This window comes from Asterias amurensis, chromosome 20, assembly GCF_032118995.1.
Source record: "Asterias amurensis chromosome 20, ASM3211899v1".
In the NCBI taxonomy this organism is placed as follows: Eukaryota; Metazoa; Echinodermata; class Asteroidea; order Forcipulatida; family Asteriidae; genus Asterias; species Asterias amurensis.
This window is the reverse complement of record NC_092667.1, coordinates 15156600-15171689: the sequence shown is the minus strand read 5'-3', so window position 1 is coordinate 15171689 and position 15090 is coordinate 15156600. Positions and strand designations below refer to the sequence as shown.

Sequence of the window (15090 nt, the reverse complement as noted above, 5' to 3'; positions counted from 1 at the left end):
TTTGCTTAAAAATGCACAAGGCTATAGCCTTGCATTTGTTATCAATTTTTGCTTAAAAATGCACAAGGCTATAGTCTTGCATTTTTATCAATTTTTGCTTAAAAATGCACAAGGCTATAGCCTTGCATTTTTATCAATTTTTGCTTAAAAATGCACAAGGCTATAGTCTTGCATTTTTATCAATTTTTGCTTAAAAATGCACAAGGCTATAGCCTTGCATTTTTATCAATTTTTGCTTAAAAATGCACAAGGCTATAGTCTTGCATTTTTATCAATTTTTGCTTAAAAATGCACAAGTCTTGCATTTTTTTTCAATTTTTGCTTAAAAATGCACAAGGCTATAGCCTTGCATTTTTAACAATTTTTGGCTAAAAATGCACAAGGCTATAGCCTTGCATTTTTATCAATTTTTGCTTAAAAATGCCTTGCATTTTTTATCAATTTTTGCTTAAAATGCACAAGGCTATAGCCTTGCATTTGTTATCAATTTTTGCTTAAAAATGCACAAGGCTATAGCCTTGCATTTTTATCAATTTTTGCTTAAAAATGCACATAGTCTTGCATTTTTATCAATTTTTGCTTAAAAATGCACAAGGCTATAGCCTTGCATTTTTTTTCAATTTTTGCTTAAAAATGCCTTCTATTTTTTATCAATTTTTGCTTAAAAATGCACAAGGCTATAGCCTTGCATTTGTTATCAATTTTTGCTTAAAAATGCAAAAGGCTATAGCCTTGCATTTTTATCAATTTTTGCTTAAAAATGCACAAGGCTATAGTCTTGCATTTTTATCAATTTTTGCTTAAAAATGCACAAGGCTATAGCCTTGCATTTTTATCAATTTTTGCTTAAAAATGCACAAGGCTATAGTCTTGCATTTTTATCAATTTTTGCTTAAAAATGCACAAGTCTTGCATTTTTATCAATTTTTGGCTAAAAATGCACAAGGCTACAGCCTTGCATTTTTTTTCAATTTTTGCTTAAAAATGCACAAGGCTATAGCCTTGCATTTTTAACAATTTTTGGCTAAAAATGCACAAGGCTATAGTCTTGCATTTTTATCAATTTTTGCTTAAAAATGCACAAGTCTTGCATTTTTATCAATTTTTGGCTAAAAATGCACAAGGCTATAGCCTTGCATTTTTATCAATTTTTGCTTAAAAATGCACATAGTCTTGCATTTTTATCAATTTTTGCTTAAAAATGCCTTGCATTTTTTATCAAATTTTGCTTTAAAATGCACAAGGCATTGCATTTTTACCAATTTTTGCTTTAAAATGCACAAGGCTATAGCCTTGCATTTTTATCAATTTTTGCTTAAAAATGCACAAGGCTATAGTCTTGCATTTTTATCAATTTTTGGCTAAAAATGCACAAGGCTATAGCCTTGCATTTTTTTCAATTTTTACTTAAAAATGCACAAGGCTATAGCCTTGCATTTTTATCAATTTTTGGCTAAAAATGCACAAGGCTATAGCCTTGCATTTTTATCAATTTTTGGCTAAAAATGCACATGGCTATAGCCTTGCATTTTTATCAATTTTTGCTTAAAAATGCACATAGTCTTGCATTTTTATCAATTTTTGCTTAAAAATGCACCAGGATATAGTCTTGCATTTTTATCAATTTTTGGCTAAAAATGCACAAGGCTATATTTCAAATTTTTGCTTAAAAATGCACAAGGCTATAGCCTTGCATTTTTTATCAATTTTTGCTTAAAAATGCACAAGGCTATAGACTTGCATTTTTTATCAATTTTCGCTTAAAAATGCACAAGGCTATAGCCTTGCATTTTTATCAATTTTTGCTTAAAAATGCTCAAGGCTATAGCCTTGTGCATTTTTATCAATTTTTTGCTAAAAATTCACAAGGCTATAGTCTTGCATTTTTATCAATTTTTGCTTAAAAATGCACAAGGCTATAGCCTTGTGCATTTTTATCAATTTTTTGCTAAAAACTCACAAGGCTATAGCCTTGCATTTTTTTTCAATCTTTGCTTAAAAATGCCTTGCATTTTTTTTCAATTTTTGCTTAAAAATGCACAAGGCTATAGCCTTGCATTTTTGTCAATTTTTGCTTAAAAATGCACAAGGCTATAGCCTTGCATTTTTTTCAATCTTTGCTTAAAAATGCACAAGGCTATAGCCTTGCATTTTTATCAATTTTTGCTTAAAAATGCACAAGGCTATAGTCTTGCATTTTTATCAATTTTTGCTTAAAAATGCACCAGGATATAGTCTTGCATTTTTATCAATTTTTGGCTAAAAATGCACAAGGCTATATTTCAAATTTTTGCTTAAAAATGCACAAGGCTATAGCCTTGCATTTTTTATCAATTTTTGCTTAAAAATGCACAAGGCTATAGCCTTGCATTTTTTTCAATTTTTGCTTAAAAATGCACAAGGCTATAGCCTTGCATTTTTTTCAATTTTTGCTTAAAAATGCACAAGGCTATAGTCTTGCATTTTTATCAATTTTTGCTTAAAAATGCACCAGGATATAGTCTTGCATTTTTATCAATTTTTGCTTGAAAATGCACAAGGCTATATTTCAAATTTTTGCTTAAAAATGCACAAGGCTATAGCCTTGCATTTTTTATCAATTTTTGCTTAAAAATGCACAAGGCTATATATAGCCTTGCATTTTTTATCAATTTTTGCTTAAAAATGCACAAGGCTATAACCTTGCATTTTTTATCAATTTTTGCTTAAAAATGCACAAGGCTATAGCCTTGCATTTTTTATCAATTTTTGCTTAAAAATGCACAAGGCTATAGCCTTGCATTTTTATCAATTTTTGCTTAAAAATGCTCAAGGCTATAGTCTTGCATTTTTATCAATTTTTGCTTACAAATGCACAAGGCTATAGCCTTGTGCATTTTTATCAATTATTTGCAGAAATTCACAAGGCTATAGTCTTGCATTTTTATCAATTTTTGCTTAAAAATGCACAAGGCTATAGTCTTGCATTTTTATAAATTTTGCTTAAAAATGCACAAGGCTATAGCCTTGCATTTTTATCAATTTTTGGCTAAAAATGCACAAGGCTATAGCCTTGCATTTTTTTTCAATTTTTGCTTAAAAATGCCTTGCATTTTTTATCAATTTTTGCTTAAAAATGCCTTGCATTTTTTATAAATTTTTGCTTAAAAATGCACAAGGCTATAGCCTTGCATTTTTTATCAATTTTTGCTTAAAAATGCACAAGGCTATAGCCTTGCATTTTTTATCAATTTTTGCTTAAAAATGCACAAGGCTATAGCCTTGCATTTTTTATCAATTTTTGCTTAAAAATGCACAAGGCTATAGCCTTGCATTTTTATCAATTTTTGCTTAAAAATGCTCAAGGCTATAGTCTTGCATTTTTATCAATTTTTGCTTGAAAATGCACAAGGCTATATTTCAAATTTTTGCTTAAAAATGCACAAGGCTATAGCCTTGCATTTTTTATCAATTTCTGCTTAAAAATGCACAAGGCTATAGCCTTGCATTTTTTATCAATTTTTGCTTAAAAATGCACAAGGCTATAACCTTGCATTTTTTATCAATTTTTGCTTAAAAATGCACAAGGCTATAGCCTTGCATTTTTGTCAATTTTTGCTTAAAAATGCACAAGGCTATAGCCTTGCATTTTTTTCAATCTTTGCTTAAAAATGCACAAGGCTATAGCCTTGCATTTTTATCAATTTTTGCTTAAAAATGCACAAGGCTATAGTCTTGCATTTTTATCAATTTTTGCTTAAAAATGCACCAGGATATAGTCTTGCATTTTTATCAATTTTTGGCTAAAAATGCACAAGGCTATATTTCAAATTTTTGCTTAAAAATGCACAAGGCTATAGCCTTGCATTTTTTATCAATTTTTGCTTAAAAATGCACAAGGCTATAGCCTTGCATTTTTTTCAATTTTTGCTTAAAAATGCACAAGGCTATAGCCTTGCATTTTTTTCAATTTTTGCTTAAAAATGCACAAGGCTATAGTCTTGCATTTTTATCAATTTTTGCTTAAAAATGCACCAGGATATAGTCTTGCATTTTTATCAATTTTTGCTTGAAAATGCACAAGGCTATATTTCAAATTTTTGCTTAAAAATGCACAAGGCTATAGCCTTGCATTTTTTATAAATTTTTGCTTAAAAATGCACAAGGCTATATATAGCCTTGCATTTTTTATCAATTTTTGCTTAAAAATGCACAAGGCTATAACCTTGCATTTTTTATCAATTTTTGCTTAAAAATGCACAAGGCTATAGCCTTGCATTTTTTATCAATTTTTGCTTAAAAATGCACAAGGCTATAGCCTTGTGCATTTTTATCAATTATTTGCAGAAATTCACAAGGCTATAGTCTTGCATTTTTATCAATTTTTGCTTAAAAATGCACAAGGCTATAGTCTTGCATTTTTATAAATTTTGCTTAAAAATGCACAAGGCTATAGCCTTGCATTTTTATCAATTTTTGGCTAAAAATGCACAAGGCTATAGCCTTGCATTTTTTTTCAATTTTTGCTTAAAAATGCCTTGCATTTTTTATCAATTTTTGCTTAAAAATGCCTTGCATTTTTTATAAATTTTTGCTTAAAAATGCACAAGGCTATAGCCTTGCATTTTTTATCAATTTTTGCTTAAAAATGCACAAGGCTATAGCCTTGCATTTTTTATCAATTTTTGCTTAAAAATGCACAAGGCTATAGCCTTGCATTTTTTATCAATTTTTGCTTAAAAATGCACAAGGCTATAGCCTTGCATTTTTATCAATTTTTGCTTAAAAATGCTCAAGGCTATAGTCTTGCATTTTTATCAATTTTTGCTTGAAAATGCACAAGGCTATATTTCAAATTTTTGCTTAAAAATGCACAAGGCTATAGCCTTGCATTTTTTATCAATTTCTGCTTAAAAATGCACAAGGCTATAGCCTTGCATTTTTTATCAATTTTTGCTTAAAAATGCACAAGGCTATAACCTTGCATTTTTTATCAATTTTTGCTTAAAAATGCACAAGGCTATAGCCTTGCATTTTTTATCAATTTTTGCTTAAAAATGCACAAGGCTATAGCCTTGCATTTTTTATCAATTTTTGCTTAAAAATGCACAAGGCTATAGCCTTGCATTTTTTATCAATTTTTGCTTAAAAATGCACAAGGCTATAGCCTTGCATTTTTATCAATTTTTGCTTAAAAATGCTCAAGGCTATAGTCTTGCATTTTTATCAATTTTTGCTTAAAAATGAACAAGGCTATAGTCTTACATTTTTATCAATTTTTTGCTAAAAATGCACAAGGCTATAGTCTTGCATTTTTTGTCAATTTTTTCTTAAAAATGGTCTTGCGGTTTTATCATTTTTTGCTTAAAAATGTATAACGCTATAGTCTTGCTTAAACATTTCTTGCATTTGTACAAATTGTTGTCTAAAAAGTGCGCAGAAATTGCTAGTCATGTGCACTGTATCATTTTTTGCTTAAATATCTACAAAAAATGCTAGCCATGTGCATTATCAATTTTTGCTTACCACAAGCCTTTTGCATTTTTAGGCAAAAATTTAAAAGCCTCGCATTTTGGGGCGCAAAACTCCAAAACAATTTATAATAAATAAATGTGTTGCAAACACGAAGAAAATAACTTAAGAATTTTATGTAAATTTAATCTTTAGTTTATTTGTTTTGTTCAAACATTTGGAAATTCAACAAAGAGCAATTCCACGGTTTCACTGGAGGATTGGCAACAATTTGGGATAAATTGGCTTATTCTAGGATACAAACAAAAACAAAGTCTTGATAATTAAAAAAGGGACCAGATGTGAACAGTTTTTGGCCGTGTTCCTAGTTAGTTGTAGGATGGGAGAGAGTGCAAGAAGTCGAGGGTGGGGTCAGCATTGGAGTCAGCATAATTAAGAGAGTTCTCCAAGTCTTCAGCTCGTTCACATCTTAACTGTTAGAGCTCCGGTTTTCTTTTTAAGTTAAGATGACTTTTTAGGTAATTTCTGCAGTTCCAGTTTTACATGGTTTTCATATCAGTTGTGTGTAGTATCTATTCTCCTATTTATTTGACTACCCGATTGGAAACTGCGACTGTTTATGTCTAATGTCTTTTTATCCAGAAGGCTGAGGGCGTTTCAATAGGTTAACGAAAAGATATGCAGAAATACATGGTTTGATTTACTAAATAGACCCCCCCCAAATTGTGTCTTTACCTCCCCCCCCCCCCAAGAAAACAAATGCCTGGCTATGCCACAAGGTGATACACACAATTACCTAAAATAACCACATAGGTCTCATGACCTGAAATACTTGATAAGTTGTTCATCAGTTGGCTTTAGAATAGTCTTGTCTGTCAGATTAACAATCCAACCAGGTTGAAGGCCAAAAAACACTTGTCTAGGATCCTTCATCATCTTCAACATTTCTCTCTTCGGATCTGTGGTTAAATCAGGCAGAATGTAGCCGAACTTCCCAGCTAAAGCTGCTTTTGCTAGTCGAATCTTATCTGGGTCAGCCAAGTATCCACGATTGCTGGAATCGGTGTAGAATGGAACAGCATCCTTTGGGGGTAGGGCCCGTTTGGGAATGGGCTTCCCTCTGTTGAAGAACACAAGGGGATGGGCCAGAGCATCCAGGCTTTGAAGGTCATAAAATCCCAGATGGATGACTCCACCTCTGCGCTCGATGGCTGCCAGCGTAAGCTCTGTTGCCCACTGAACCTCAATGTTCACCTGTGCCTTGAAGGTGTCTGCCCCCTAAGGTAAGCAAATGAAAAATAAACAAGGTTTAAAATCGGTACACGTTTTAAGTAGCATTTAGCAAACCTTATAAACAAATGCTGAAATTTGTCTCATAGGGTATGTTCAGACGTGGGGTTAAACTAGTCCTTAATCCTAAACATGACTTAGTCCAAAATTGGCTTGCGTTCACACAGTGAGTTTATTCTGGTCAAGCGGACTAAACTAGCCCACGATGTTGATTATTGGGTCATGCATCGGCGAACCTTACCATTGCTGGTTCCGGTTTGTTACATTGTCCATGGTCCATGCGTGTTCCACAGGGTTTCTACAAACCTCATGGTCATCATGTATTCCATCTTTAAAGACGGCAAAATCACTTCTTATCCTTGCTTGGCCCCAGCACAAACGCAATTCTATTGTGCCCGCTGAAGTTTCATGAACGAAACATTTACACGTTGTTGTTGAAAGCTTCAAATTATTTTTGAGTGTGAACTTTTGTAAATATATCACAACTTAGTCATTGAGAAGTCGTAGCCTACACACATTCTCATGTTACGTAAAAAATTGTTTTTTCAATTTAACATTAGTCTGGTACTCGTATAACTGTTACGTAAAGGACAGGACAGGAACCAGATACAACCTAGTTTTCGAACCCAAACTTTGGTCTTAATTGTCGATCCCGTGTGTGTAGCTTAGCTGTGATTAGATGCCACTTTCTTCAAAGCATAAAGTAGCGTTGCGCACAGAAGAAGTGAATTTAAAAACTAAATAGTGCTACTAAAAATGAGAACTTGTTTTCGTGCGACGTCCATTTCAAACATTTTCGGCAAAGGGGAATACCGGGGCCCAACACTTAATGGTAACATATAGGGAAGGCAGCGGAGAGACGCAAGGAGATATTATAGCTCCATGGATTCATGCAGACACCACCCAATACTCAGTGCCGATCCATCCATACACGCGGAATGACGTCACCTTTGTTGCCGCGGTCATTTGGGCTAAAATAGACCGGAAGTAGCAGGTCAGTTGCGTTCCAACGATGGTTTACTGGGCCTCGCAGCGGTTCCCAGCGGGGGGTTGGTCGTAAAACCTGGGCTAAGTTAGGCTAGTCCACCAATTTATTTGGTTTAGTTTAGCCCAGCTCAGTGGGTCAAATTAACCCTCGCGGACCAGAATATTGCGTTCCCACGCAGGGTTAGTTTAGCACTTTTGGATTAAGGACTAGTTTAACCCCACGTCTGAACGTACCCTTAGGGTTTGCCTCTTGGGGTTTGCCTCTTGGGGTTTGCCTGTAGGGGTTTGCCTGTTGGGGTTTGCCTGTAGGGGTTTGCCTATTGGGGTTTGCCTCTAGGGGTTTGCCTCTAGGGGTTTGCCTGTTGAGGTTTGCCTGTAGGGGTTTGCCTATTGGGGTTTGCCTCTAGGGGTTTGCCTGTAGGGGGTTGTCTCTTGGAGTTTGGCTCTTGGGGTTTGGCTCTAGGGGTTTGCCTTGCGGGGTTTGCCTTGCAAGTTTGCCTCATGGGGTTTGGCTCTTGGGGGTTTGCCTGTAGGGGTTCGAGTTTTGGGGTTTGCCTGTTGGGGTTTGCCTTCAAGGGTTTGCCTTGCGGGGTTTGCCTTGCAGGGTTTGCCTCATGGGGTTTGCCTGTTGGGGTTTGGCTCTTGGGGTTTGGCTCTTGGGGTTTGCCTTGCGGGGTTTCCCTCTTGGGGTTTGTTTGGCCATGGGGTTTGGCTCTGTACTCGAACCAACAGAATGTCTGTTGTTGTTTGTGACTGCTATGGGAATTTGTGTACTGTACAAATTGGTTGTGGCCGCTGTAGGCATTTTGGTCCAAATTGCTTTTGGCTGCTAGGGGTATTAATTTACTTAGGGCCACCATGTGCATTGGGTCCCTTGGGTCTGCACACAGGGCTTTTATGTACCAGGGCTGTTGAGGTATCTATACATACCTCCTCAGTCAGATGAATGCCATACTGCTTCTTGTAAATATCAATATTAAGCTCTCCTGCATTCACAAATGTTGTTACATCTACTGGCTCGTCTGGGTTGATTCTTCCCACATCAATCAAATACTGAAGCTTAGAAAGGGACACTGGCAAGTATTCTCTCTTCAAACTGAAAACAAAATAACAAGTTGTTAGCATTTGTCATGCCTACATAAATATGTTTCTGCACATTACTAGGTACAACAACAAAATACCAAACCACAACGAAAAAAGAGAAAACACTTGATCAACAGAAAAAGTTAAAACTAGAGCAAGACTAAAAAGGGAGATGAAATTCCCACAGACCTGCAATTTCACGATGGCCAGTGGTGGCCAGGGAAATGGCTGTGATGGCCAGGACAATGGGCGTGATGGCCAGGACAAAATGGGCGTGATGGCCAGGACAAATGGCTGTGATGGACAGGAAAAATGGGCGCGATATGGCTGGGACAAATGGGCGCGATGGCCAGTACAAATGGCTGTGATGGCCAGGACAAATGGGCGTGATGACCGAGACAAATGGGCATGATGGTTGGGACAAATGACTGTGATGGCCAGGACAAATGGGCGTGATGGCCAGGACAAAAAGCTGTGATGGCCAGGACAAATGGCTGTGATGGCTGGGACAAATGGGCGTGATGGCCAGTACAAATGCCATATGGGCGTGATGGCCAGGACAAATGGCTGTCAGTGATGGCTAGGACAAAAAGGCGTGATGGCCAGTACAAATGGCTGTGATGGCCAGGACAAATGGGCGTGATGGTCGAGACAAATGGGCGTGATGGTTGGGACAAATGGCTGTGAATGGTCAGTACAAATTGGCGTGATGCCAGGACAAATGGGCGTGATGGCCAGGACAAAAAGCTGTGATGGCCAGGACAAATGGCTGTGATGGCTGGGACAAATGGGCGTGATGGCCAGTACAAATGCCATATGGGTGTGATGACCAGGACAAATGGCTGTCAGTGATGGCTAGGACAAAAAGGCGTGATGGCCAGTACAAATGGCTGTGATGGCCAGGACAAATGGGCGTGATGGCCGAGACAAATGAGCGTGATGGTTGGGACAAATGGCTGTGAATGGTCAGTACAAATTGGCGTGATGCCAGGACAAATGGGCGTGATGGCCAGGACAAAAAGCTGTGATGGCCAGGACAAATGGCTGTGATGGCTGGGACAAATGGGCGTGATGGCCAGTACAAATGCCATGTGGGCGTGATGGCCAGGACAAATGGCTGTCAGTGATGGCTAGGACAAAAAGGCGTGATGGCCAGTACAAATGGCTGTGATGGCCAGGACAAATGGGCGTGATGACCGAGACAAATGGGCGTGATGGCCAGGACAAATGGCTGTGAATGGTCAGTACAAATTGGCGTGATGCCAGGACAAATGGGCGTGATGGCCAGGACAAATGGGCGTGATGGCCAGGACAAATGGGCGTGATGGCCAGGACAAATGGGCGTGATGGCCAGGACAAATGGGCGTGATGGCCAGTACAAATGGGTATGATGGCCAGGACAAATGGGCGTGATGGCCAGGACAAATGGGCGTGATGGCCAGGACAAATGGCTGCGATGGCCAGGACAATGGGCATGATGGCCAGGACAAATGGGCGTAATGGCCAGGACAAATGTGACTGATGGCCAGGACAAATGGGCGTGATGGCCAGTACAAATGGGCGTGATTGCCAGTACAAATGGCTGTGATGGCCCGGACAAATGACTGCAATGGCTATAACTAGTGACTGTGATGGCCAAGACAATGACTGTGAAGCCCCTTGCAAATGCACCAATACTTCGGCCACTTTCGCTGTGTACTTCCCCCATGCCTGTAGTGCTATTGTATGTATGCAGAACTTGTCACAACCAATTATTTCAAGTTGTGAAACTGAAGTAATTGATTTTGAATCCAGTTCACCGTTAAATTTTCTTTTTGACGATTTTATAGACAAAATACAAATCCGACAAGGCCCCTAGGCCTGTCTTTTTCATACATTAAGAGCTAAAAATAGCCCATAAATGGGTCTATACGATGTATTTCTTCAACATGCATAACATAAGAAATAAAAATTTATTGATTATTTTTTGCTGGGCGATTGGTAACATTTAGTATCGGTCACAGCCATGTAAATTTTACCTCAAGTTTTGGTAGGGAAAACAGGTACCAGTGAGGGCAGAGATTGTTGTATACTAGCTGGATGCGTTGCAATGTACATTATTTTTTGCTACAGAAGCTGCATTTAGTTCTTTAGGAAGAGGAGTTATTTCTTTTTTTAAGGCACTGAACACGATTGGTAATTGTCAAAAACCAGTATTCTCACTTGGTGTATATCATTATATGTTTTATGCATAAAAGAACAAGCCTGTGAAAATTTGGACTCAATTAGTCATTGAAGCTGCAAGAAATTGATGAGAGAAAAAAACACCCTTATCGTACAACAGTGTGCTTCAGATAAGAAAAAAAGGCTTCCGGCCAGAAGTCTTTTATTATTTTTACTGAGAAATTACCTCTTTCTCAAAAACTACGTTACTTCAGGGGGAGTTGTTTCTCACAATGTTTTGTACTATCAACGGCTCTCCGTTGCTGCTACAAAGTAAGGTTTTATGCTTATAAATATTTTGAGTAGTTACCAAACGTCTACAGTGCCTTAAAGGAGTTTATTAAAAAAACTGGCAAAGTAACAAGGGTAGCACTGAGATTAGTAGCTTCTTGGTACATGATTTGAATTATGGAGCTCTGATAAGTGTCCACCCCAGAATTTGACCCATTATACCTAAGACTACGTTATCTGTATTGCAGGATATGCAGCAAGGGGGAAATTTGTACATGTTGGAAAACACACGTACTGTACATTCATGTTTTCAGACTAAGGATCGAGTTTGGGGATATGACACAAGTGGAAGGGGTGTGGGTGGGGGGAACTGTAACCTTAATAAATCAGTACTCACTGATGACTTTTGTAGTAGGGGTACTTAGGTATTCTTAAGTAAAATGGCATCTGACCCCCTTCAAATCCAATACGAGGCAATGTCCCCCTCATGACTTGTCCTCTTTTGCCACGCCCACTTGAGTTTCCTCCATGCTGACCACGCCCTCGTAGTTTATGCTGGACAACAAATCAACAAAAGAGTAAACATCTTAGATATAAATAGCATTACAGGTACATGTAAGATGGTTAGATTAGCCAAACAAATTTTGTTAATACCAACAGGACAATTATATTAAAACTTGTCTAGTCATGAATGCAAAAATTTGCTCATGAATGCAAAAATCTACTCATAATTTACTAAGCCTAAATTAAAAAAACCAACATATATGGACAGCACAACTTTTGCTGACGCGGTTAAGGAATGATAGGAATATAAAACCCTGTGATATCTATTATCAATATTTTTGATTTTGTGACAACGAATAACAGGTTAGCAGGCTACACAGCTGAAGCTTCGCCCTCCCAGGTTTAAATTTCAACTTGGTAAATCTGCCATTATTCATTTCGCTCCGGGTTCTGGTAATTTTGTTTGTCCTAATATATTTCCTCTATGGTGTTTTAAGTGAGTGTTATGAATGAATTCATAAGACATTGAGGATCAAATTCGTGTTCTAAAAGAATTTGTGTCATGATTTTTGAAAATGATAAAAATCAAGCAAATCTGGTAGTCTCTAGACATGTCTAAAACGCAAGAGTTTTTAAAGGTCACAAAATGCGTGGTACTTTGATTGCAAATTTCTCCCATTTAGAAAAATTTTACACTACTCCAAAGTACTGAAAAGTCAGGGCACCCAGCAGATCTTGCAAGTCATGAATATCTATATAAGGTAATGTCACGTGACGCTGTATGGCTGCGCTGATTTATCAATCTGCGTGCGTGTTCACAGTAAATATGAATATATGTATGAGATGAAATGGTGCGATGATGTAGCCGAACACTACGTTTTTCAAATCAGCGTTGATAGGTGAAAGTTTTACGACCGTTAGCCAGCAATAACTGAAGTTTCTGTTGTACTACACTACCAAAACTTTCCACACATACTCAATACATCCATAATGCTTGTATTTCCTTTTTGTTGAGTGAAATTAAAACACATCCTCAAAAAATAAAATTTTCTGCTTGGTACTCACTGTTGTTTTTCTGCCGCATCGCACGTCTTTTACCTTCTCATTATGCAGCCTACTACATGAAGAGCGACGAACTGCCGAGCCGCGGCCGAGTCGGACTAAACTATTCTTTGATAGGGGTGTTACAAACCTATGCGGCAGTGCGGGGGCGCTTTATGCGTGAACGGCGGGTATTATTGTAAACAAACGGCGCACGCACTGCCACATGAGTTTGACACACCCCTTTCGCAGAATGGTTTAGTCCAACTTGGTCGTGGCTTGGCAGTTCGGCGAGTAGGCTGGTGTACAGCGCTTGGTGGTCGAGTGACCAAAAGATAAAGCGTTGAGCATATTGAGAAGTCAAAAAACATGCGATGCAGCAGAAAAATAACAGTAAGTACCAAGCAGAAAAATGTATTTTTTGACGATGTTTTTTAATTTCACTCAACAAAAAGGAACTATAAGCATTATGGATGTATATTGAGTATGTAGGGAAAGTTTTGGTAGTGTAGTACAAAAAAAACGTTATTGCTGGCTATAACGGTTGTAAAACTTTCACCTATCAACGCTGATTTGAAAAACGTATAGCGTTAAAGAGGCCCAAAATACTAGACCCCTATAATAAAGCTCACAGGGGAGCCGTATTAGTTTCTAGAAGTAGATATTCATGTCATGACCTGCAAGATCTGCCGAGCTCCCAGACTTCTTACGATCAACAGACGGAAAATATTTACAGGTGGGGCACCAATGAAAGAGTTACATTAAATGTAATTTTTGTAAATTCTTTTTTTTTCAAGTTTCAAAATCAAGTCATCACACACACTACTACTAGTTACCCCTATAACTTTACAGGACACAGCTGGACAAAGTCGTCATTTGGTAAGCACTGGGATCCAAGCCCTGTCATGTGTCATATTAATTTCACAAATGCACGGAATAAAATAAGGTACTCTAAATCATATGGGAGAAATTTGCCATCAAAGTACCACGCATTTTGCCTACTTATTATTTTCACGAAATTGATGCAACAGTAAACAACATGGCTCGTTTAATTTTTAATCCGCCGTGCAGGGTGTAATAACGTCCAACGACACAGCAATTAACAATCTGTTTTAAACATTGTTACACACTAACTTGTCATATATCTACCTTAGTTCGAGCTCCAGGGTTGTCTTTGATGTTATTAAGTGCAACCCTTGGCAGATTTCTTATCATTTCCAACGCACGCTGAACACCCGAGCTTCCCATGGTCGCCGCCATCTTGAAGGTACATTTAATTACCCTACATGCATTGCATCAAAAAGGTAAACTGGCACCATCAGCGCGAGCCTTCCCGCGGCCGGGGACGAACATGTTCATTTTTTGTCTTCTGTAAATCCAGCCAAAGAAGGACTGTTTCTAAGTCGATTAAATAAATGGAAATCCATACAAAAAAACATCAGGACAATTTTTGAGAATGGCAATTTCGGACAGATCAAAAATCGGGGGCTCACGTGGGCGTGCGAGTATTACAGAACTGCAGCTGCGCAAGTGTGTTAAAAAAAGAAAAGATAAAGGCCCGAAAACACCTTAGACTAGGCCTACCCGCTAAGACTTCCAAATACACCTTAAACTAAGCCACCCGCTAAGACTTCCAAATACACCTTAGACTAGGCCTACCCGCTAATACTTCCAAATACATGTAGTTATACTAAATCAATGTTTTAACGCTTATTATCTTTCTCGCTCACAATCAGTTCCTTCTATTTGTATTTATTTTAATTGATGCATTGGTGCGAAAACAGAATGAACAATTATTTCGTTTCGCTGTTGAATGAGGGCGCTACACCACTCTTATTGTTAATAAGGACACACTCGAAATAGAAGAACAGCAGCTCACTAGATGAACCACACCCTGAGGAATTTTGATGATCAAATTTATTTCGTCCAATGTTTCAAAATTTCACTCGTACACACCCCCTCGGTTTGTAATGCACTTTGCGAAGTCATTTATCAAATCTCGACAATAACGGACGTTTCTAAATCAGGTAAACAACTTTATGTTGGGGGCTAACACATTATTATTATTATAACAAAAGTAGAAAGAAATCTCCCCAGGTTTGTCAAAACATACGAATGTGATTTTTTCTGTAAATATTGTGCCTTTTTTTAAAGTTAGGCATACGGCATTGGTAAAAACTAATGTATTCAAGTGTAGATTGCTAGAATTCATCAAATTATTTCGTTGTAAATCTGAATTTAATTTTGATTCCTAAATAAAAACAGATCGGTTTGTGATCTGAGACGACACGATGTATGAAA

The 15090-nt window shown here is 37.5% G+C and overlaps 1 protein-coding gene across 1 annotated transcript; it reads right to left on the bottom strand.

Moving 5' to 3' along the window:
• Positions 1-6185: 6185 nt before the first annotated feature.
• On the bottom strand, positions 6186-14073 carry LOC139952289 (large ribosomal subunit protein uL15m-like). The gene is made up of 4 exons (XM_071951375.1): positions 13939-14073; positions 11642-11799; positions 8659-8824; positions 6186-6729 (listed from the first exon to the last, which is right to left on the bottom strand). Exons 1-4 carry the CDS (start codon positions 14047-14049, stop codon positions 6268-6270), a joined length of 897 nt encoding a protein of 298 aa, XP_071807476.1. The 5' UTR covers positions 14050-14073; the 3' UTR covers positions 6186-6267.
• Between the last annotated feature and the right edge of the window lie 1017 nt (positions 14074-15090).

Bases quoted from the DNA above. Each gene is read 5' to 3' on its own strand.
- LOC139952289 (XM_071951375.1), bottom strand. From the start codon at position 14,049: ATGGCGGCGACCATGGGAAGCTCGGGTGTTCAGCGTGCGTTGGAAATG. The intron at 8,825-11,641 runs GTGAGTACTGAT...TTTTGTTTTCAG, and splicing joins CCCTACTACAAAAGTCATCA to TTTGAAGAGAGAATACTTGC. The intron at 6,730-8,658 runs GTATGTATAGAT...TGCTTACCTTAG, and splicing joins GCATTCATCTGACTGAGGAG to GGGGCAGACACCTTCAAGGC.